The 25,259-nt window shown below is 41.7% G+C and overlaps 1 protein-coding gene across 1 annotated transcript in view; it reads left to right on the top strand.

The window, feature by feature from the left end:
* Positions 1-17,834: 17,834 nt before the first annotated feature.
* The window catches only part of SEC63 (SEC63 homolog, protein translocation regulator), a 67,905-nt gene continuing 60,480 nt past the window's right edge, over positions 17,835-25,259 (top strand). The window contains exon 1 of the mRNA XM_008520863.2: positions 17,835-18,164. Coding sequence (XP_008519085.2) covers positions 18,041-18,164 — 124 coding nt within the window. The 5' untranslated portion in view covers positions 17,835-18,040. The remainder of the gene's footprint in view (positions 18,165-25,259) is intronic.

Raw genomic sequence — 25,259 nt, 5'->3', positions numbered from 1 at the left:
ACATTTCTTAAGAACTTAAAACATGCCTGATACTCTCAGACAGCTCCCACATTAAAAAAAGTAATACTAAAACAATAGCTGGGATTTGCTGAGACTCCACCAAGCTAAATAGTTTAATTTGATTACTGTCTCTCTGATCTTACGTGACCCTCTCACCAGAAAGTATTTCTATTTTATAAAAATGACTTGGGGCTGGCCCGGTGGTGTAGTGGTTAAGTTTGCACATTCCGCTTTGGCAGCCTGGGGTCCGTGGGTTCGGATCCTGAGTGCAGACCTAGCACTGCTCCTCAAGCCGCACTATGGCAACATCCCACATGAAATAGAGGGAGATTGGCACAGATGTGAGCTCAGGGCCAATCTTCCTCACACACACACAAAAGGCCACTAAGAATCAGAAATATTACATCGCCCAAGTTTGTACAGCTAATCATCACGCTGAAATTCAAATGCAAACCTGTGTAGACTCCACTCTCTGATAACAAAGACAATAAAATAAAATCTCTGTCTTGGATGGCTTCCGTGAAGGGGGACAGAGCTGTACACCATCTGTGGTGAGGAATGGGCCCCTGGTTCCTTCTACTGGGGGGACGTGGAGACCCCCAAAGAGGAGGAGAAAATATCTGAGCTCAGTCTTGAAGGGCACCTGGCTAGGCAGAGAAGATGGGGGCAGAGATGGAATTCCAAGTAAGGAAACAGCACGTGCCATGGCACAGAACATGAGAAAGAGGCTGATTGAAAGTTCCAGAGCTGGTGCTATGATGCTTAAGAAGAATGTATCCTTGCCAGCTGTTGGGGCAATAGGACAAAGACAAATCATCTCTGGTATTAAAAAGAAGAAATTTCAAAAGTGAATTCAAAATAGATAAACTGGATTTCATCAAAGTTATAAATGTTTGTGCTTCAAAGGACACCTTCAAAAAAGTGAAAGGACAACCTACAGAATGGGAGAAAATACTTCTAAGTCATATATCTAATATGTAACTTGTCTGCAGTATCTTAAAGAACTTTTACAACTCAGCAAATAAAAGACAAATAAACCAATTTTTAAAATGGCATAGTGGGCCGGCCCAGTGGTGCAGTGGATAAATTTGCACATTCTGCTTTGGTGGCCCTGGGTTCACCAGTTCAGATCCTGGGTGCGGACCTACGCACCACTTGTCAAGCCATGCTGTGGCAGGCATCCCACATATAAAGTAGAGGAAGATGGGCACAGATGTTAGCTCAGGGCCAGTCTTCCTCAGCATGCTGTGGCAGGCATCCCACATATAAAGTAGAGGAAGATGGGCACAGATGTTAGCTCAGGGGTAATCTTCCTCAAAAAAAAAAAAAAAGGCAAAGGATTTGGATAGATGTGTCTCTAAAGAGGACATATGAATGGCCAATAAGCATATGACAAGATGATCAACATTATTAGTCATTAGGGACATGCAAATCAAAACCACAATTAGATATCACTTCACACTCACTAGGATGGCTAAAATAAAAAAGACAGACAATACAAATGTTGATGAGGATGTGAAGAAATTGTAATGCTCACACATTGCACTTGGGATTGTAAAGGGTGCAGCCACTTTGGAAAACAGTTTGTCAAAATGTTAAACATAGAGTTTAAACTATTTGACCAAGCCCTTCCACCTCTAGGTATATACCCAAGAGAATTAAAAACACACAACCACACAAAAACTATGCACGAGTGCTCACAGCAACATTATTCAGCCAAATGGTAGAAACAACCCAAATGTCTGTCAGCTGATGATTGTATAAACAAAATGTGGAATGCCCCTGTCCTGGAATATTATTCCACCATGAAAAGGAATGAAGTACTGACACGTGCTACAACATGGAGGAAACTTGAAAACACTATCTGAATTGAGAGAAGCCAGTCACAAAAGACCACATTCTATGATTTTATTTATATGAAAAAAAAACAGAATAGGCAAATCCATAGAGTCAGAAAATAGATTAATGGTTGCCAAGGCTAAGGGAGATGAGGGAGAATGAGGAGTGACTGCTCCTGGGTACAGGGTTTTTTTGGGGGGTGACGAAGTGTTCTGAAAGTAGATAGTGGTGATGGTTGCACAACTCTGAATCTGCTAAAAACCACTGAATTGTACGCTTTAATAGGATGAATTTTATGGTATGTGAAGTATGTCTCAATTAAGCTGTTGTCAAAAAAAAGGGGAAATCATTCCCGAAGCAGAGTTGTCCCATTCTCTACAAAGTGAGGGGAGGGACCTTTGGTGGTGACAACAATAACAATTATAACAGCTAACTTCATTCACTTAGCAAAAATATTTATTGAGCACCTATTACAGTCCAGATGCTGTAGATACGGAGAAACAAGACAGACAAAATCTTTGTCTTTCTGGAGATTCTATTCTAATGGGGGAGGTAGGCAGTGAGCAAATAAGTCAATATGATATCAGAGAGTGCTAAGTGTTACTCAGAAAAATAAAGCAGGGCAGGGGCTAGGAAGGGATGGTGGAGGGAGGCGCTATGTTATATAGAGAGGCCTGGGAAGGCCTGTAGGAGGTGACATTTGCATAGAGACCTGAACAAAGTGAATTTTATGGAGTATTTCTTCTATGTAGGCACTGAGCCAACAGTTTCAAATGCAGCATATTCTTTAATCCCTCCAACAACCTATGAGGTAGATACTACTCTTATGCCCATTTTAGTGATGAGAAAATTGAAGTAGAGAGAGATGGAGCTGGTATTGAAACCTAGGTGTTGTCCTTCCATAGCACTTTATAACTTTTCAAAGCTCTTTCATACAAATGGAATAATTTATACAGAAGTGCTTTGTGGATGATAAAGTACTATGCAAATATAAGTAATTATAACTATTTTAATGTAATCTGATTTGACCTCCATGACATCCCTGTGGGGGAGATAAGGTGTATATTATTGTATCCTTCTGCAGACAAAAACAAACACACAACTGTGAAGTGCAAAGTAAAGTGACTTGCCCAAGGTTACAAAGTTCATTAACAGCATACTCAGAACGAGTACCCATGTTTTTAAAGTTTTGTACTTTTATCTCTTGAGATGATAAATTCTGCTAAGTATTTTTCTTGCCAAGCATGTTTATAACTACATTAATTATTAGAGTTAAAAACAGTTTAGGGTTCATAAACAGATCTTTGAATTATCCGTTCTCCTATAGCTTTGATTCCACTCACTCTATAAGCTCCTTCCTTCTCCTCCTCATCTTTTCCCATTCTCTAACTCTCCCAGACACTGCCATACTCGCACACACACACTCCAGGAATTAGGGAAGAGCCATCCAGGCTTCAGTTAACACAGGGAAGAGGTATTTATCCTCTTAACAGAATGAGACCAGATCATCAGTCTTAAGCTAGAGAGTCAGAGGACAATTACTAGGAGAAATATGGATTTCTTAAGGTGACTACACAGGTTTGGAAATCATTCTTCAAGGTGATTAATTGTGCTTGATTTTAGATGCTCTAGGTCAGAGGAAACTACTAATATCCCCCAAAGTAAGACCCATTAAGAACCAATGAGAGCATTTATTTTTCCCTTCATTCACTGGCCACTGAGGGCCAAACCCAGAGGCTGTGAGGTTGTAAGATTTCAGAACACCACCTGCTCTCCCTGCCATGACGGTGCCTGAGGGCGAAGAGGCTGGTTAGGGGCCCAGGGATATTTACCTTCATCTTCCCCACCCCCAACACCCACCCCGTGTAGAGCTTGGTTCTGAACTTCTTTCCTGAACCTTTGAGTAAATTACTGTGTAAACCTTCTGTAGGGATTGGAAGTAAGGTGGTGCTGAAACTGAGGAGGACCCAGGCCCCTTCCTAGTGGGCATAGGACCTTCACGGCTGGCCAGGAGGGGCCCAGCCCTGGAGGAGGGCAGCAGGGGTGATTTCTATAATGACCCACCCAGAAGAGCAGCTAGAAGCATCCTATGAGGAACAGAACACAGAGGGGCTGAGGGTATGTTATATAGGTAAACATGGCAAAGTCATTTGTGTTCAAAAAGAAAAAAAACTCAGCAATTGGTTCTCCCTAGATATCGCTTCCCCACCCTGGTTCTCATTCCTGTTCCTTCCCTTCCTCACAGAGCAGTCCAGATGCTGAGCACCTTCACTTGTCTCTGTCTTTCCTTTTCCCTCTAATCCCTACACACTGGCGTTTCCACATCCCAACTACTGTAGTCCCCCTTTATCTGTGGGGGATATGTAACAAGACCCCCAGTGGATGCTTGAAGCCACAGATAGTACAGAACCCTATATACACGATGTTTTTTCCTGTACATACACACCTATGATAAAGTTTAACTCATAAATTGGACATGGTAAAAGATGAGCAACAACTAATAATAAAATAGAAGTTATAACAATATACTGTAATAAAAGTTACTGTAGATCTTAGCAACCTCAGCATATGATAGTTTTCCTTCCTTAAGTTGAGAACTTTCACCTTTTCTCTTAAAGGAAGCACTTTATGGCTTCTCTTTGGCAAGTCCAAATGGCCAGCACCACTACTTTTGCGCTTTGGGGCCATTATTAAGTAAAATAAGGGTTACTCGAACACGAGCATGGCAATACCGTGACGGTGGATCTGATAACTGAGTCAGCTACTAAGTGCGAACGGGTGGGTAGCATATACAGCATGGAGAGGCTGGACAGATGGACAATTCACGTCCAGTGGGGGATGGCCCACAACGGCACAAAATTTCATCACCCTAATGAGAATGGTGCACAATTTAAAACTTATTAATTGTTTATTTCTGGAATTTTCCATTTAATATCTTTGGACCATGGTTGACTGTGGGTAACTGAAACTGCGGAAAGTGAAATCATGGGCTGGGGGGAGACTCCTGCGTACTCCATTGAAACTGCTCTTGATAAGGTCATCCATCAGCGGCAACCATTTTGCCAAAACTACTAGACCAGCATTTCCCAAGATGTGTTTCTGCAGACCCTTCTCGTGCTCATTCTTTTAAAGGGGGGCAATGGTCAAATAATTTGGTCAGATCTTATACCTCATCTTAGAGATTTACATTCCTGTTAACATAGCAAGGATTTTCTGTGTGCTTCAATCCCCTCTTTCTCCTTATTCTCTCTCGCTGCCCGATTCCAGTTTAGGACTCCTTCATCTGACACCTGCAGGTGGGTCACAGCAGGTATAACACTATGTACGATAGTTAATACGACAGCCCAGAGCTGCTCACCTGTTCTTATATTCATTTATTGGAGATAAACCTCTCTATTTGAAGCATCTGGGGCTGCCCTCGTTGTTAGTGTTGGAACCCATATCTGAAGGCACTGACTGCCTGAGCAAATGAACCTGAAATTAAATTTTTTTCTTTTGCTTTTTTAAAATCCTCCTCATTCCCTGTCCATTATATTCATTATGTAGTCATAGAATTTGCCTATAAAGTCCAGAGTCCTTATTCTGATCTTCAAAGCCCTTTACAAAATTGGCTCCATCAATATCATCTACATCCTATAACTGAGTGACGTTGCTGGGCCAGAGCTGAGACTCAGATACTCTGGGACAGTGGAGCCTGGTGACCTTCTTCACCTGGTAGCTATCTGCATTCACTGACGTGCATCAGAACTAAGGAGCCCTCTGGGTAAAATCCTTGAACCATAGCCACAGTTGGGATTAGACGTATACAAACATGTCTGATTGACTGTGGGTTCCAGATGGAAGCCAGGGTTTCCGGGAGAGCGTATTGGTAAGTAAGAGGAATCTAGTGCAGGGAGCAGCCTACCGAGCGGACGCAGAGGCACGTCTCTGTCCTGGAGTCGGACTGCCTGGGTTCCAAACTCGCCTCCACTGCTTACCACCTGTGTGACCCTGGCATATTTCTTAATCTCCCTAAGCTTCCTCACGCAGAAAACGAGTGCAGTTCTAGTACCTACTTCGTAGAGCTGTTTGAGGAAGAAATGAGCTGATGTTTGTAAAGTACTCAGCAAATATTCCTGTTATTAAGAATAAGGCTTGAGCATCAAGGAGCCGGTAGTGACAAGTTCTGGACAGAGTAGAAGTCGACCCTGGAACTTCCACTTCACGTGTGTGCTCTGGGGAGAAAATGCCTATGTGTATGAACTGAAGCTTCTGTGATCCTTTGGCTCGAGAATCCTTTTTGTGAACTTCTCCACTGGCTCCAACATCTGCACCCCGACTTCAGAGAAGAGCCTACTGCCATCACCAACTCCCAGACAAGCAACACAGTAATTCTAGTGTATATTCTTTTTGTGAGAGTAATGACATGGATTTCAACAATCAGATGCAAAAGCTCTAGCATTTAGGCAGTGGCAACAGTGGTGGCGAGGGCTGGGCAATGGCCTCTCTGGGTTCTGTTATAACCTAAGCCTGCAGGGTTGTAACCTAATTAGCCATGGCAGAGAGCAATGAGCAAGTCCCAAATGGGCACACATGAGAGCTCCCTGGGTTATTTGCACAACTTCTGCATGAGGCTGGATTTGCTGCAGCCTGCCAAGCAGGAATGGAGAGCCAACAAGATTGAATGAATGAACCCACATTTGGTGAAGCCCTAGGCACTTGGGCTACATTTATATAGTTTAAATATATATGATTATATATGATTAATTCTAATTCATTGAGGACCTACTGTTGGCAGGCCCTAGGCCGGGCCCCTTTCATTTGCTAAGCATACACACACAAAGATATCCCCATTTTACAGATGAATTTAAGCCATTTGCCTAAGGTCACACAGGTGGTAAGTAGTACAGCCAGGTTTTGAATCTTAAGCTGATTTGGAAGCCAAGCTCTTATGTTCTCTGCTACCCTGCTTTCCTCCATCTACCCTCTAGCCATATCGCTCAGTATTGTTGTACACACTCCTTAGTTTAACTTTGATTATCTCAAATCTGTCTCATCAGTTTGGTCTACGGTTCTTTCCACTTTTGGTTGCTCAAACGCTGCCTTTTATGATGTTTAATAGGCTTTACAGCGTCCTGCCTCCGTGAGAGTCACAGTCACCATTCCCTTCCCTCTTAGCGTACTTCCCACACCTGTATGCTCTCACTGCTTTTTTCTATGGACGCTAGCTTTGGGGGAAGATCTACGGCTTGCTGCTCAAAGGGTAGTTGGTGGTCTAGCAGCATAAGCATCGCCTGGAGCGTATCAGCAATGTGCAATCACAGACCCCACTGTGGACTTACTGAATCAGAAGCTTTATTTTAATAAGATCTCTAGGGGAGTCACATGCATAAAGTTTGAGAGGCACTACTCTTTAGCTTAGAGCAGAATCCCTGAAGCCACCAAACTTTGGGGTAGTTCCTGATCCAGTAAAGAGCCTTCAAAAGCTGATAGGCTGCTGGCCTCAGCAGATCTCGAGCCCTCAAGATCACCTGATGAGACCTCACCTGCCCCAAAACTTAAGCCTGCAACACTTAAGCAGGATGTGGGTTTTCACGGCAATGGGAGGTAACTATGATGGGAAGAGACTGTGAGAGGTGCTTCAAGATGAAGTGGGGGTTAACTTATACAAATGATTGTACTCGTTCTAAAATTTGGCAGCCAATTGGAATTACAGGGGCAGGTATGGAGGAAAATTCTGGTATAATTGGTATAGGGAGTGGGCTAGGCACTGGAATTTTTTAAGTTCCCCCAAGTGATTCTTATATACAGCAAAGTTTGAGGACCACAGAAATATAGTTCTGGGGTCTCTGTTGGATTCAAAGATGGTTTAAAACAAGGTTTCCCATACTTCTTTGATTTCAAGACTCACTTGGAGTAATTGCTAAAAATACACCAACCAGTCCTCATCCTTAACTCCCTGCGTCAGAATCACCAGGTGCCTGGGACCTGTAATTTTAACCAGCACCCAAGGTGCTCTGCTCCTCCTCATAGAGGAGGTTTGGAAAATACTACTTTCAAAGACCAGTGGACTAGGAGCTCTAAAACCTGTAGCAGTTGTCTGCTTTTATCATCTTGCTGTTTCTGAAAGGGCACCTGGTCCTCACCCATGGGGAACTAAATAGTTTCAAAAGCACAGAAAAATGGTCTCAGCATCCTTCTTCAGCTTCCTGAAGGGAAATGCTTTCTTATAAAATGCTCAGGCTCACTACTCTCAAGCCTAGCACAGCTCTTGGCACAGGGTCTCAAATATTTGTCAAATAAATGAGTGAGTGGTTAAATAACTCTGAAAAGGTGCACCAGAGCGGCTGGAGGAAGGAAATATCCAGCAGACTGTCTCCCTTAATTCCTGACTTTTGACTTCCTGCTCATATGCAAATTACATTCACGCACATCGAACCAGTACATTAGACTTTGCTTCAGTAAGCTTGACATACGACAAACAGATAAATTAAGAAGTGATTACTCATTGCCCAGAAGGATTATTTGATTTACAAAAATGATTCACTAGAGCGGTGGTTCCCACGCGAGCAGCATCAGGGAACTTGAGAGAAATGCAGATTCTCAGCCCACCCTGTACTGCCTGAACCAGGACCTCTGCGGGTGGGGCCCAGCAATCTGCATTTTAGCAAGTCTTCCAGGGGATTCTCCTGAAACTAAAGTTTGAGAACTACTGCCCCAGAGTTCTTTAACCGAGAAGCTCCCCACCTGATAATACAAAGAATGTTCAAGAACACACTATCAAAGGGACCTTATCTGTATTCTGTGATCAAGCATCTCTAGGCATCTTCAGAAAGCTTCCAGACTGTAGTTGAATATTTCTTTAGTAAAGCATTTTATATATAAATAAGCATAATTTATTTATATTTAATATGAATAAATGTATAGTGTAAGATAGAAAAATATCACAGCACATTGCACACAGTGGGCGTTAAGTACTGTTTTGTGACACTTTTCTCAGTACTATACTGAGGCTCAATGTAAAATATATTTCTTGTTATGAATAATGGCCAAAAACATTCAAAGAGCACAGCTGTGTGTGGTTCCAGGTTTGGTAGTTCTCATCCATGCAAACACGGAATAATATGTAAATAGGCATAGAGAAGGGCTGATTATAAGGATCAACTCAATAATCCCTAAATGGAAGAACATTCCTCAGGTTCTAAAAAAGCTTTTTATTTCTGTGGTCCTGTCTCGGATTCAAGCAGTGAGCTTGATTCTCAGGTTCGTTGGTTGGTTTTTTCCCCAGAATGTCTGGGTTTTGGTGAGAGGAAATGTAGGCCCTTGGCAGATCACTAAGACTTCTGTGCTAGACTACTGGTTCGTGTGTAATACAATACCTAGCAACTGTTCAAAGTAACTCATTTAGCATTTACCTAATGGGGGATTACACAAAGATCATCCAAATGAGAACAAACAGAGGCTATTTACTCAGAGCTTGCTATAGCAGGATATTCTGCCCCCATCACTTGTGTTTGGCAGAGACTCAAAGCCAGGCAGGAGAGTGGGGAAGCTTTAGCATGGAAAAAAGGGAAGGCTTCAAGTGTGCTCTGATTGTAGGGTGTTGGCTTGGAGGAGCTGGAGGCAAGCTAACCAGGAGCAGAGCATCCTCTGTGATTGGTTTAGGCAGCATATTTGGCTGGTTGATTGTGATTTGGAAATGGGGGCAAAAAACTGGAAAGCTGTCAGTTGACCTGGTTGGTCCTGATGTTCTGGGCGGATTGCTGAAGAGGTTGTGTTTTGGCTTCCTGGATTGGTTGCTGTGAGGGTTAGAGGTTAGAATTCTATTGTCATATAGGTCTGGCCATTGTCTCACAACTTATCAAAACAAGGCAATGACTTAACCTGTAGGGCAAGTTTATTCATTTATTTAACACTTATGATGTCTTGCCAACTTGTCCAGTGAATCAGAACTTAAAATGAGGGTTGAATTTAGTCAGCCTGTAGGTCAAAGTTTCCCTCCCTCAATCCGATTAGTTAGTGTTGGCAGGGATGGCTCATACCAATGTGCTTTTGGTGGACTGGAAATGCTCGCTGATGCTGAAACATCATGGCTGGTTATCAGCCAGCTCTGTAGTGGAGACTCCAAATTTGCACTAGTCTGAGTGAGCCATGAGAGCTGGGGACCCATAGTGACCATAGCCACTCACCCCTCCGCAGCCCAGCAACAAAGCAGGACCCCAACTCAGCTGCTTGCCCTGGTCCAGGCTGCTTTCACTTGCTTTTGAAGTTACTCAGCCCGTCTACTCTGTGGGTGGGTTTGCTGCAATCTCAGCAACTCAGAGATGTCAAGCTTCTAATATTCTTTTTAGATTAGGGGTCTCAGCCAGATTCCAACCGTGGTGCATGAAATAATGGCTCCAGGATCTCACCATTTAACTGCCCAGTTACTATGGACCATTGACATTCTTAGCGGCATCTGCACCCCTTCCAAAGTTTGGGAATCTCCTACCTTATGAGGCAGAATCTTTGTCTCACCATAGAAGATAAAAACACTAAATACTCACTTTCCCAGCCTCCTTAGCAACTAGGGCATGGCTGTGACCCAGGCTCCATCAAACTGGACACATCTACACAAGCCTTATACTTCCTTTCTATGCAAATACAAAAATCCTGTAACATACTCTATTTCCCATTATCTACACCTTCTGATGTTTTATAGTGTTAACCAGGAAAAATGGGGAGAAACAAGACAAAGAAGAAAAAGGGAAAAAGAGTCAGTGAAGCTTGTTTTAAATGGGAGATTTTGACCAGGCTTTTGCTCATGTTTAAGAGAAAATCCAGTTTCAATTAACATGAATTTACCTAGCACCATGGTAGGGGGATAGAATACATAGAAGGTGGCAAGTTTAAAAATAATTATCAAATGATACATCAAAAAGTTCAATATAACTGTATAAATTGAATATTCATTCACTCAACAAATAATTTAATGTCCACCTTCCATATGCTAGAGACTATTCTAGGCACCTGGGATACAACAATAAACAAAACAGGATTCATTTTGTGGAGTTTACATTCTTCTGGGGAAAGAAATTCAATACATAAAGAAAGAAATTAATATAGAATACATCACCTAGTAACAAATGCTCTGAAGAAAAATAAAAGCAAATAAGGAGATAGAAAATGAAGGAGGATGCTACTTTACAACGAGATCAAGAAAGGCCTCTCTTAGGACTGGCCTGGCGGTGCAGCAGTTAAGTGCACAACGTTCCGCTTTGATGGTCCAGGGTTGGCCGGTTCGGATCCCGGGTGCGGACATGGCACCACTTGGCAAGCCATGCTGTGGCAGGTGTCCCACATAGAAAGTAGAGGAAGATGGGCATGGATGTTAGCTCAGGGCCAGTCTTCCTCAGCAAAAAGAAGAGGATTGGCAGCAGATGTTAGCTCAGGGCTGATCTTCCTCCCCCCCCCAAAAAAAGAAAGGCCTCCATGAAGAAGTAATATTTGAGCAAAGACCTGAATGAAGAGAGGGAGGGGACGACAAGGATAGCTGTAGGACCCACAGGGGACAACAGGGACCACAGGGGAAGAATATTCCAGGCAGATGGACTCACTGCGTGCAAAGGCCCTAAGAACAACAAGGAGGCTAGTGTGGCTGGAGTGAGATAATGAGGGGCAGTGGTAGCAACAGACTCAGGTTGGGGGTAGGGTAGATCACTTAGGAGCTTGTAGATCCAAACCCTTGGCTTTCACTCTGAGTGAGATAGGAAGGATTTGGAGGATTTTCAGCAAAGTTACATCATCTTAAATGTGTTAGAAGGATCTCACACACATACGCACACACACGCGTGTGTATGTAAAACTGATGAAATCTGAATAAGGTCTATAGATTGTTCCAATGTCAACTTTCCAATTTTGATATGATATTATAGTTAAATAAGACGTTACCATTGGAGGAGACTGAGTGAAGGGTCCATGGGTTCTCTCTCTACTATTTTTCCTACTTCTTGTGAGTCTATAATTATTTCAAAATAGAAAGTTAAGAGAAGAAGAAGGAAAAAAAATAGGATCCCTGGCTTCTGTGTAGAGAACAGATGTGAAGCGGAACAGAGGTGGAAAGGCAGGATTGGAAGTACAGAGTGAGACAGGGTGTTGAAACACAGGAGCCAGCGAAGTGAGGTATGGAGTCTCAAAGAAGTCTTTTTGGGTACTTTAGTTTTTATTAGATCTTAAGGAGATTTGATTGATATCTAAGACTTGGCGCTATATTCTGGGTAAAAAGTAAAGAAGAAAATAGACATAGTGCCCTAGTCCACCCTTTTGTTTCCTGCAGGACCGTACTTAAACCACACTAGTTAAAACCATTTCTTTTTCTCTCTTTTTTAACGCATCCAAAGGAGAGTGCAATGTCTCCCATTCATGTACTCCTCTAACAAAGCTCATTTTAAAGACAATATTGCCCATATGTAGCCTGTAACCTGGAAGCTGGACTTAAAAGTGTGGTTCCCACCCCTGTTATTTCCATTCACAGCCAGACTGGACTTCATGCAATTCTTGCAACATGCTTGAGCTGACTCAACCTGGATTTTGTCTTCAATTGCTATTTAAGTTTCAAGACCTAGCTCAATTGCCACCTCTTCCTTGAAGCCCTGTGATTCTCTCTACCAAAAGAAGTGACTCTTTCCTATGAACTTGCAAATAATTTTATCTGTAAATCTCTTATAGCATTTATCAATTCCTTCCTTGGGTTTTTGTTACTTATTGAAATAGTATGTCCTCCTCATGAGATTGTAGGCAAGTTTCCGAGGGTCAGAGGCCCTATCTTAAATGTTCTTGTACTCCCCACACTGATAAATAGTGTGTGTGGGCTCAAGAAATGTTAAATGTTGAATGACTGAATTTCTTCTTTACGATAATCCGTATTTTTGGAGTTTAGGGGGTACATTCATTTTGGAGTTAGGGTGATATGTTTATGTGGTTTATAGTTACTCCCGTGTGTAGTTGTTACCACTTCCAGGAATACTCTTTCCCCCTTTGCCCCCACCCACGGCAAACTCACCCAGCATTGTAACATGAAAGAATGATACATCTTGATTCATGATATGAATATATCCCACTAGGCCTGGCATGGAAGGGGGAAAGTAAAGGAGGAGAAACATTGAAATACATGCAGTCAGAAGCTACTCTGGAAAATTCTTCCAGTCATTAGATGTTAAAATTGTAAGCAGAGGATTTGGTTCTTATTGAACCCTGTCTAAAAGGAAAATCTGTCTTAGTAGGAATATACTCAGTATGCAGTGTGTCGAATTATAAATGTACTGTGTTTTTAAAAAATTCTGATGGAAAGTATGGAAAATAGAATTTATCAGAATTCTTCTGTTTGCAGAACATAAATCTATAGCAACTACAATTATTCTAATTATTAACTATTTTGTTTAGTAGACTTTATTTTTTAGAGAAGATTTAGATTCACAGCAAAATGGAGTGGAAGGTACAGAGATTTCTCAGCAACTCCCTGCCCTCACTCATGTTCAGCCTCCTCTATAATCAACATTCCCCACTAGAGTGGTGCTTTTGTTAGAACTGATGAACCTATGTTGACACATCATTATCACCCAAGACTATAGTAAGTATTAACTTTTGTACCTAATTTTATTCTTTTTTTTTTTTTTTAGGAAGATTAGTCCCGAGCTAACATCTGCTGCCAATCCTCCTCTTTTTGCTGAGGAAGACTGGTCTTGAGCTAACATCTGTGCCCATCTTCTTCTACTTTATATGTGGGACGACTACCACAGCATGGCTTGCCAAGCGGTGCCATGTCCGCACCCAGGATCCCAACTGGTGAACCCCAGGCCACCAAAGCAGAATATGCAAACTTAACCGCTGCGTCACTGGACTGGCCCCTATATTCTTTTTCCTTAATTAGCCTCCCCCCCCACCAATTCTATAAGCTTTAGGACACACAAGTATTTACTTTTCAACAAGATGATTTATATTTTTCCTGAAGTTCTAATCTCTATTGAGATTTTTTTTTCTTCTTACTCAAATACATATCTTTGAAATCGCTCATAGTGAACTCTTCCGTTTGTTTGTGGCCACTCTTCCAAGTTATATTTCAATCTAGGTGGGAAATTTCATTAAGCGCTATTTTATGGCTTACTGTGCAATATCAATCATCATTTTTTTGAGGCAATTCAGATATGTTGATAATGCATAAAATTAATTCATAAAGGAACGGCATGAGTGTGTTGATACATCGTTGTATATGGCTTTAGTACAATAAATTCTCAGCCTTGTAGTCACAAAAGTAGGGATAGCATTAGAGCAATATTGACAAGCCCAGCATACTCTTGAAAAGAGAGGAGCCAAAACACAAACCGGCTCCCGATTCTAAAGGAAAATCACAACCCTCAATTCCTCGTTTAAAATTGTTTTCATGGTTTCAGAGTTGAGCACAATCAAATCCTAATGTCTTTCCAACCCACACCTCCCTTCATATTCTCTCCAAGTGTAAGCACAGAGTTTCATTGGGTTCTAAGGGCCTTAGCGGGTAGGGAATAAAAGGATTGCAATGGTTTAATACATTTTACCTAGTCGAAGTTCCAACATGTAGGTCATGATTTGAAATTTCAACCGAATAACGTGGAAGCTTTTTGTAAATCATAAAATTGTTGTACAAATGTTACTTTGTTGATATTACTGTTGTCATTATGATGGGGGTAACTTTTCATCTCTATTAAGCACAAATAACAAATAATTCATTGATTTGTATCAGAATAGATTTAGCTTTTAATGGAAGAAAATCCTGACTCTGAAACATAGTAACAAGGATTCTAAAATTAAAGATGATTTGCTAGGCTTTGGCAGTGAAGATTGTTGTAGGGTGGTGGGAGGGGAAAAAGGCTGGAAACAATTGCATGTAGTTACTTAATAATTCTTTCCCGTCTTTGAGGTTAATTCCATTAAGCAGGAAATTAAATAGTGTTATGGCTACACAGGCGTATTTTGGTATGTATAAATACAAGTCAACACCAGTAATATAAGAATGATTTGCAAGGAAGAAAAGATTCACTCTAAGGAAAAAGCAAATTATTATTAAGAGGAATTTCTAAATAGTCAGGTTTTCTACACTTGAGAGGAAATATCTACCTAGCATTTAAAATGAAATTGATTAAAATATTCGTTTACAGACACGTAGAGACAATGCAGAAACGCCTTTTAATGTGTGCTATTAGACAAAGAACAAAATGTGTTTGTAGCTCTGGTTGTACCATATTCACTTACCACTATTAAATATTTCATTAAAATGATCTCTTCAAAGAAACAATCGTGTTAATTTAAAAACATTGCTAATGAATCAGATATTGATTAATTAAAGTTATGATTCAGATTTGCTTTGGAGAATATTTGGGTGATCTGAGTTTATCTGTGTTCAGTAATGTTAAGTTCTAGGATCAAATGTGTTTACACTTTTGAAAATAAAGTATCCATTTTCAAATCTTTAATCTGCTTTGGTAAAAAGAAATCATATTTTAGATTGGTCTGGAGTTTAGCAAATAAATGTCATTTGTTCAAAATGTTGTTTCATGGTTCAGTTCTGTTCAAGTCACTTTTATGCATGACCCCAAAGCTGCAGTAAAAAGATTACTCCTGCAGAAAAAAAAGTTAGAAGGGGAATATTTATCATCAATAATTTATATTGCCACAGGTTATAAAACTGATGTATTATCTTCACACAAATGCTGAGTAAAACATATAATCGGAGTAATAAAATATAACCTGTTCAGCATTATTAAAACCTGAAAGACTTAATAACAAATTCAACATAAACAAAAGGAACTTCAGGATCCTACCCGCTTCATTTGAGCCAATTTTATGATTAATTTGTTTCTGAAGCAAGGCAAATTGTTCTGGGTATATCAGTGTTGGGTGATCACAATGCTCTGTTGATTTCATAGTAACATCCTCTTCCCCTCACTTCTCTGTTTTATTTTTTCCCCTCTAATATAGTCTTTGAAAACTTTATACAGGGAAAAATGAGAAGGGAAATGCAGAGAAAATGATTTTCTGAAATTTCCTTTCAGAATGGGTAGATAGGACATTTGAAAGGGAAGAGAGAATATATGTGAACATAATCTCTTACAAAGGAAAGCAAAACTGGTTACGATAAATACCAGATTTGAGAACATGAAATAAAAGATGACATGCCAGCAGATTTCTCTTCCAAAAATGGAAGGCATATTGAAAGAAACTTAGTAAATAGACTATGAAGTCTTAAAATGAGTTTTAAAAAATGTGTAATATGTGGTATTGTAACTGAGCAAAAAGGGGCTCGTTCTGCTCACTGCAATCTGGTGCCAACCAACTGCAAACAAGCCCATGGTTGAGAAAGGAAAATTTATAGGTTAGCTAGCATAATCAAAAGATGGCAGACTAGTGTCCTAAAGAACCATCTTAAAATCATACGGAATCTTGAGGCAGGTATACAGGGGAAATGGGCAGGGAAGGATGGGGGTTAGGGATGTTGACCCTCTAGTGTGACAAACTTCAAAGCACCACATTATCTCTTTCTTCTGTCATTTGTGATGGGTACCAAAGCAGAATTTTTCTTTCTGGAGGTCATGTTCCTCGGGAACTCAGAGAACAAAGTTGTCTTATCACAGCTAGGAGATATACATAAGCAACTAGCAGATCACGTATTTCGTAAAAGCAAGAGGTGCTTAATCATCTAGGCTAGTGCAGGCTAGAATGTATTCACAGAAACAAGTGAGTCAGGGTCATAGTTACAATATTGCTTCTTTTCCCTAAGATGGCTTCCCTCATGTTAACTTAAGATCTAGCTGTTACAGTATTTGCTTATTACATAGTTTTTCCTTTGAAAAGCAACTTCACTGTAATTCACTTTAATCCTCACAACCACTCTGTGAGGTGGGTCAGGTGGGCCTTTCTTTAGACGCTGGGACAGGCCCCAGCCAGGGCTGCCCCGGGTCATTCCCACATTAGGTCACCAGCCCCGTCCGCTCCCAGCTCAGCTGACACGGGCCTCCGTGATCTCACAGCGAACGAAAGGGGAAGCTCCCCAGAGCGACTGCTCCCCAAGCCGTGCCTTCTGGAAGTGCAGATTCCTGTCCACATCCTGCGGGGAGTGCTAGCCGCTCTCAGTGAAGTGTTAAGGTGCTCGACCAGGCGGTGGTCAAGGGCACTGGTTTTGTGGCATCAGGGTGATCTGGGTTTGAATCCCCAGACCTTCTCTTACTGTGCATGACTTTAGGCAATCTCGCTGAGCCTCAATTTTCTCACCAAGGGGTTTACTGACGATTAAATGGTATAAAGCAATAAAGGTCTTAGCCTACTGCCTGGCCGAAGAAAATAGTGGTGAACTGGTGGTTATAAACATTAGCTCTGGGTTGGGTAGGTCACCATCTTTACTGGCTTGGGGAATCTCCATCTGCAAAATGGGCGCAGTCTAGTTCGCAGTCTTTTAATAGCAAACATACTCTGCAAAAAGACCGTACAACAAAACCCCTCACCATCCTCCCCTCCTGCGCCGGCCTGTTCTGAATGACCCTTGTTTCCAAAATGTGGGGGCTGGAGGAACGGATCCAGAACCTAAGGAAACATTATCAACCGGGGAAATTAAAAGGCGAGAGGGCAGGACAAGGTGAGGTATGTATGGGAAAGAGGGGGAGGCAAGAAGGAAGCCTCAGCTTTGCTCCGAAGGGCTGCAGCCCCAGTCACAGGCAGGTGCACGCCCGCGCCCACTCCTCGGCCCAGAAGCCTTCCCTGGGACCCCATAAACCAACCCAGAGGACCCGCAGTGGCAGGCTGGGAAAGGAAGCGGAGGAGGAAGTGGGTGGGACTCTAGGGCTAGAGGCGGGGCCCTGGAGGCCGCTCTGGCGGCGCTCGGGGGGCAGGGCTGTGGAGTACGGGGCGGGGTTAAGGGCGGGACCTCGCAGAGATCCACGGCTGCCCGCGCCACGTCTCCCTTAGCGAGCGTGTTGGAGAGAGGCGGGGGAGGAAAAACCGAGCGGGGCGGGAACTATCTGTTCTCGCGACAGCTGGCGAGGGCAGCGGCGGCGGCGGCGGCGGCGGCGTGTCGGGGAGAGTAGCGTGGGGGCGGGGAGGCGAGGCGGCGGCGGCGTCGGAGCTACGCCACACGGGGTCGGAACGCTGGGAGCCCGAGCGCGGAGCGGGGTCGTGGCGGCGGCGGTGAGAAGAGGGAGGCGGAGGAGGGGGCGCCATGGCGGGGCAGCAGTTCCAGTACGATGACAGCGGGAACACCTTCTTCTACTTCCTCACCTCCTTCGTGGGGCTCATCGTGATCCCGGCCACATACTACCTCTGGCCCCGAGACCAGAATGCCGGTGAGTCCGGCCAGCAGCTGCCCGCCGACCCGCGCAGGCCCCGCTGGCCTCTTCGGGTCGCGCCGCTCCCGCGCGCTCCGGCCCAGCCCAGCGCGCCGCGTCCCGGGTGATACCGCCTGCACGGCCGGGCCTCGCGTCCCGGCGTCCGCCGCTGGCGGGGCCCGGGCTCGCCGTGTTCCCCTCGGTGCCTCTCGGGGCGCTGGTCCACCCCCTTCATTGTCCTCCTCGGGAGTTTCGCTTCGCACCCTCTCCCCATTGTTCTGGACGCTCCTTGCAGCCGCCTCCTGCCCCTTTGTCTTCTCTGCCCCTGGTTTCATTGGGTATTTTTCTTTACGGAGGGAGCAGGATGGAATGGGGAGGATGGCAATGGGGAGGTGAGAGAAGAGTTGGCCGAACGTGCAGGCACAACTCTGAGCCCCCAAGCCCCGGTCCTCGTCCCCCCGCACCCCCGTTTCCCGGTTGCAGCTGTCGTTACAGATGTTTCGGGCACCGTCTGAGCTGGGTGGCATGTTCAGGACTCCGACTGAGCTCACCAGCCGCCCCTCCCCCGTCCCTTCCCCCGGTGCTTTTTCATGTGTTCACTCACGCAGTGGGGGTTGGAGGCAATGCCAATATTCCCCTTAGCAAAAATAGGCTTTTCTCTATTTCCTTTTCTTTGGAGTTTCCTGTTTATGGCGGAAAAAGTGCAAGTATGAAGGATTAAATCTTGTAGGCAGTTCATCTTGTAGCTAGTTGTGAGGTAGCAGGTCCATTTGCTTTTAGTTTTGAGTCTTTTTCGCATTAAAAACGTCGGATTAGAACACAGACTAATATAGATTCTTTTCAAGGCGTTTTATGTTTGGGTAATGTTTGGATTCCATTGGCTGCACTCTGTTAGGACATATGGCGGGTGATATTCTTAAAGCTGTGGAGCTGCAAGGCCCTAGTAGGTTGTTTATGGGAGCGTTCACAGTGACTATTACTCGGTTTTGAGTATTAACGTTTAGGGAAAGCTTTCTGTTTCACAAGAGCTATGCTGACTTGATTAAATTTCTTCTCTAGTGTGGTGGAGGTCCAGGTTGTCCAGGTTATATAGTGTACTTTGGGAAAATTATTGAACAGTGAAGCGTTGAATCAGTTCAGAACTTAATGCTGTAAGACTGACTCAGTGCTTTGTACAATTCTTGAGTTAAAAATAATGAAACTGAATTAAATTGAATTTAGGATAAATAGTAAAAAGAGTTCCATCTTTTTGTACATTTGACAGGTTTAAATATTCATTAGATGCAAAAATCTGCCCATGGTGACTTTTTTTCTCATTCAGTAAATAGTGAAAATTGGATTTTGGACTGTTGTGTCTTCTTTTTCTAAGTGTGTTCAAATTGTCTGGGTTCTTTGGATAGTGGTTGTAATATAAGTGATGAAGTCTTGATACCGTAATGACTTCTCTTATCTGCAAAACTTGGGATACTCTGGTAATTTTATTTCGAGTTAAAAGAGTGCCCTTTTCAGTAAAGTAGTTTATTTTCACTTACCACCCATTCGTGCATGCAGTTGGTTGTGTGGAAGATGAAAGGGTGTTGGGAGAGTAGATAGATTTGGTTAGAATGTGTTTTGAGAAGCTGCCTTGATTTCAGAAATTAGTCATTTTGATCTACACTGCGTTTTTGAAATGTGATAGGGTCATGTTTTCGTGGTGGGTTTTGTGTCATAAAATTTGCCTGCTAGGGGCTGGCCCCGTGGCCGAGTGGTTAAGTTCCCGCGCTCCGCTGCAGGCGGCCCAGTGTTTCGTCAGTTCGAATCCTGGGGGCGGACATGGCACTGCTCATCAAGCCACGCTGAGGCAGCGTCCCACGTGCCACAACTAGAAGGACCCACAACGAAGAATATGCAACTATGTACCTGGGGGCTTTGGGGAGAAAAAGGAAAAAAAATAAAATCTTAAAAAAAAAAAATGTATAAAATTTGCCTGCTAACTTATATCATAGGCAAGTTATACTTGAGCCCCGCCAGCACATAGTTAGTGGAGGGAATTAATATTGACTATTTATGTCATAGACTTCAGATGTTACTTTATTTAATCTCCTTAAAAATACAATGAAGTAGCTTCTATTATCATCATCTCCATCCTGGCGTGAAGAAATTGGAGTTGAGAGAGCTTTAGTAACTTTCCTGTGTGGTGGAGCCTGGTCTGCTTAGCTTCGGAGACCTCTCTTGTTTCCAGATTGCTAGATAGAAAGTTGGGTGTTGATATGCCCCTTCTCTGCATCTGGCGCTCTGCTTCATACTTGCCTTAATCAGTAAATATGCACATGTTGGTGTATTTGTTTGATCTTGATCAAAATTGCATTATAAAAATTAAGGTGGATACTTAAATGCTAGTCTAATCATCATGAAAATTGGTGGACACCACTTGGACTTTTCTTTTTGTGTATCTACCATAATGACTTGAGTTATTTCTTTAGTATTACAGTGGTATTAAAAGAATGTTTTTTATCCTAGTGACTTTTTTCTGAAGCCCACTTGCAACGTCTTGAACATCGAAGAGAAATCGTGAATTAGAGGTTCACCCAAGGCTCTGGAAAAGAAAGTTTTTTCAGATGTTTGCAGCAAAAAAGTTTGATGACTTGTACTGACAGGAGGCTACTTGTAATCCTTATCTCATTTAAAAAAAAGTTATATTTTGCTGTTGGAATGTTAATTTATTTGATTATTGGTGCTGTTTTAGACCCTCGAGGGCCTGTTAGGGTAGAAACACTGTACCGTCTTTCTAAAATCTGAAAAATTCTGCAGTATGTTTGTCCTCAGGGGATTTGAACAAAGAATGTGGACCTGTAGTAGTATTTTTGAATAACACAGCAGGATATTTTAACGTTTGATTCTGAAGCTTATTTTATTTAGCTTTCTTGTGAAACCATAAGTAGCCAAATACAAAAATATAAGCATCTTGAGTTTGAATTTCAGAGTTATTATGGAAATGTTGACTTTTCAGGGATATCCTCTGTATGAAGGCATGAAAAGACTTTCTTTGCTAGCAATTTTACACCCTTAAGTAAACCTTCAGTTTAAGAAATGGTTAGTTTTTTAAAAAGATGACACATTTGGGGCTTTGAGTTTCAAGGTTGATAGTTGTTTCATTGTTGCTCTTTTGGAATTATTGGGCTCTAGAGTCCATCAGAAAGCATAGTGCCATTTCAGAGATTGTAAAATCTAGAACTTGAAAGATACAAATAGCTTGGTCTTTGGCAAATTTGACGTGTTAATTGAAGTTTCTCTGTTACCCAAAACATTATCAGTGGAATCCTTTTGCCTTGATTTTTGTCTAATCTATTGGGCTAAATGCGCTTATAATTAATACCCCTTTTAGTAGTTGAGGGGTCCTCTTTATCTTAACCCTTACTCTCTTAGTGGTTTGCAAATTGGCTGAATAAGATGACTGACTACTTTTTCAGACCATTATGGACAAAAGCTCTGTATGAGGTAATAACATGGAGGATTTAGATTTTCTTGGAATAGTGATTCTCAATCCTGGCTACACATTAGAATCACTTGGGGAGCTTTTAAAAACACTTATACCTGTCCCCAGATATTCTGATTTAATTGGTCTGGAGTGGGTGCTTGTGTATTGGTTTTTTAAAAGGTCCCTATGTGATTGTAAGTTGTAGCTAGGTTTGAGAAGTGCTACTAAGAGGAGAACTTCTTAGTAGTGGTCTTTGCTGGAGTTTTCATTTTAGGAGGTGGTGTATTGTGATATGTGCTCTTTGCTAAAAAAAAAAAAAAAAAACAAAGAACAACCCTCTAGTGTCTTAGCCTTTTTGTTTTACAAAACTAAGAAGCACTTACTGTAGAATAGTGCTGTAAAGTTCTTGTAGTTGAAAACCGAATATTTTTGTTAAAGCGACTTAAATAGTACGGATTTACAGTGATATTTGATGAAAGAAAATAACTGTTTGTAATTACTAGAATTTCAAATCAAAAGCATGCTTTTATTCTTCCCATAGGTTAAGGATTATAGATCCTTTGATTTGAGATAAAATATAGTAGTACTTTTTCCAAGTTTTTGTTTGTCTTTTGACTCCTTGACCTTACTTTTTCAAAACTTACTTGACCTTACTCCTTGATCTTACTTTTTCAAAACTGCCTGGTTTTGAAGTCTGGATCTGCTGCCTACTAACTCTGTAATCTTAGGGAAAATTATTTAGCTTCTGTGTGTTTTAGTTTACTCATCTGTAAGTAGAGACGGTAGTTACCTGTTTCATAGGATTAAACAAATAAATATATGTAAAGTGTTTAGAACAGTGTCTGGCACATAGTGGGGCTGTTAGCTTCTACCAGTTTTGCTGGTTATGTAGGCTTTCTGGAACAATTTGATTTAGTAGTTAAGTTGAGTACTTAAAAAAAATCATCTGAGTGATTCCCCCCTCCCCCCATTATTTGAAAGGATTAATGAAACTTTTAAAAAAAGTTATATTTCTTTGTTCTTTGCTTGCTCCCGCTCAAACAGTGTACAAATGATTCAGCTTTCTGACTTGGGAATGTGAGTGGAAATCCACTTTTAGTGCTTAGTGTAGAAAGAAAACTCTGAATTTGAAAAGTTAGAAGTTTTGAAGTTCCAACCTAGTCCCTGTTTACTTATTTCTAAACTCTCAGCCTCATTTTCTAGGGGTAAGTATAACCTGCTGTATGTACCCAAGAAGTGATTATGAGAAGCAAAACAATAAGTGCATGTAAACATTCTTGAAGAACTAAACCTACTGTAGCAGTTCCTTCATTTCATTTAGCAAATATTTATAGAGTGTTAACTTTGTGCTAGATGCTGCTTTTAGGTGATGGGTGAGATTTTTAAGTGCATATAACTTTTTTCTTAGTAAGTTGCGCATACCCAAGGAGAAAAGCAGAAAGGAACAGAACAAAAATTGCTTGTAGTTCCGTCACCCAAATCACCCACAGGTGACTCAACATTTTGGTGTGTGCAGCCCTTTTTTCCCCAGTAGGGATGACTTTAGATGTAGTCCCTCCTCTTGTGGGGGAAGGCCCCACATCCCTCTCCAGTCTGAGACAGGTAATTGTGATGTTAACATCCCAGCTTTCTGCCATTCATTGAAAGTTTACTAGCCTCAAGGTGGATAGTGCTGAATGCCTGTTAGCACTTTGAGCTAGACTTGTGTATTATCCCAGTTTTATTAATGAGAAAACAGCCCTGGAGGAGGTAACCAACTTGCCTAAAGCCATGACCATACTAGGTGGAAGATGGGGTGTTGGATCCAAATCTGTATTATGCCAGAGCTTCTGTTAGCCACTATTCTGTGCTGCCTCCTGTAATTAATATAACATTATACTGAGTGTTAAAGTGGCAAGTGGAAAGTGCTGTTTGAGCACAGAGGAAGGAGTGAATAATTCTGTTTTGGGATTTGGGTGTTTCATGTAAGAGGAGGTGATTTGAGATACGTCTTAAAAGGTAAGTGGGAGAAGTGCATTCCAGATGTAGGGGAAAGCATATGCAAAAGCGTGGAGATGTTCAGTAAATGGCAAGATTTAATATGATTGGCACTTAGGAGCATATCAGTTATTTTAGGAAGTTTATACCTTACCCTGTAAGTTACTGGGTAAACAATGGAGGTTTTTAAGTAGGGTAATAACATGCTCAGTTTTGCTTTTGTGGAGCATTGTGTGGAGAATGGTTTGGTGAAAGAGGGTGAGGTGAGAGGTGGTGATATCAGGCTGGGTGGGGGAAAACTAGATGAGAAGGAGTACATTTCAGAGGCTTCTTAGTCCATTAAGATGCCAGAATGTAAGGGAATGGGCAGATGAGAAAGAGATTCTAAGATAGCTTGGGCTATTTATGGAATATAAGTACTGTGGAGGGAATGAGAGAGGGGAGTGCAAATTTTGAATTTTCACTCATTTCTGTCTTTACTTATTTCTCTCTCTCTTAAAAGCTGTTTGGTGATTGGCCTAATAATAACCTATTAACTTTTACCAGTTTTGGAATTGAGTGCAGGGAAAAGATGGAGATGAACATTTTTATTTAAAATGAAATGTTGTCCTTATCTATTGATTTAATTTATCTAGATGATTTCTAATTATAGTAGAGTTGATTATCTCAGTCTCTTGTTGAGTGGATTTTTTTTTAAAGAACTGGGTAGTATCAGTTTTGTGTTCAAAGGAGTATATTTTATGAATGTTCATAATTAATTTAGAGCATATAGTCTTCCTAAGACTTTAGATCTTGAAGGGATATTAGATGTCTGAGAAATTTGAGTCATTTTAAAATAGTCATTTCCGGGCCCGGCCCCGTGGCCGAGTGGTTAAGTTCTTCACATGCTCTGCTTCGGCAGCCCAGGGTTCCACTGGTTCCGATCCTGGGTGCGGACATGGCACTGCTCATCAGGCCACGTTGAGGCAGCATTCCACATAGCACAACTAGAAGGACCCACAACTAAAATATACAACTATGTACTGGGAGGATTTGCAGAAAAAAGCAGGAAAAAGAAAAAAAAAAGATTGGCACAGTTGTTAGCTCAGGTGCCAATATTTAAAAACAAAAGATTAAAAAAAAAAAAAATAGTCATTTCCTCTGTGTTCTATCCTGACAAAAAGGTATCAGACATGTAGCATATACACACTTAAGTCCTGCACAGAAGCAGCTACCAGCTGGGAACTTGGCAGTATGAATTATAGTACAGCATTTAGGCTTTATGAATGTGACAACAAGTATTGGATTAGTAAATGCGTTATGTACAATTGTTTTTTAAAGGTCATGTTGCATACTTGCTTGATCTGGAGAACCTGAAAAACGAAGACAGGGTTATTTTCATTTTCTCAGATGTTTGTTCCCTTCCTTATACTTTTATTCAGACGTAAAGAAGGTCAAAACAAATACGTATCCATATTGTACTCAGACTTCCTTTTAAAAAATGTTTCCTATTACCAGACTTTTGATGAGAAATGTTGTTACACCATCTCACCATCACATTGTTTCTTTGAAAGGTGTTGTTCATTCTCTTAAAAAGATGTTACTTATACTTTGGAATTGTGTTTGTGTCAGTGTGTATGAAGGAATTTTCTCATGTGGACTCCAAATCTTTCTGGGTTTAGATTTTTGCCTGTTTAGTT

The sequence above is a fragment of the Equus przewalskii genome, chromosome 9 (assembly GCF_037783145.1).
Source record: "Equus przewalskii isolate Varuska chromosome 9, EquPr2, whole genome shotgun sequence".
Lineage (NCBI taxonomy): Eukaryota > Metazoa > Chordata > Mammalia > Perissodactyla > Equidae > Equus > Equus przewalskii.
This window is presented reverse-complemented; position numbering and strand designations above follow the sequence as displayed.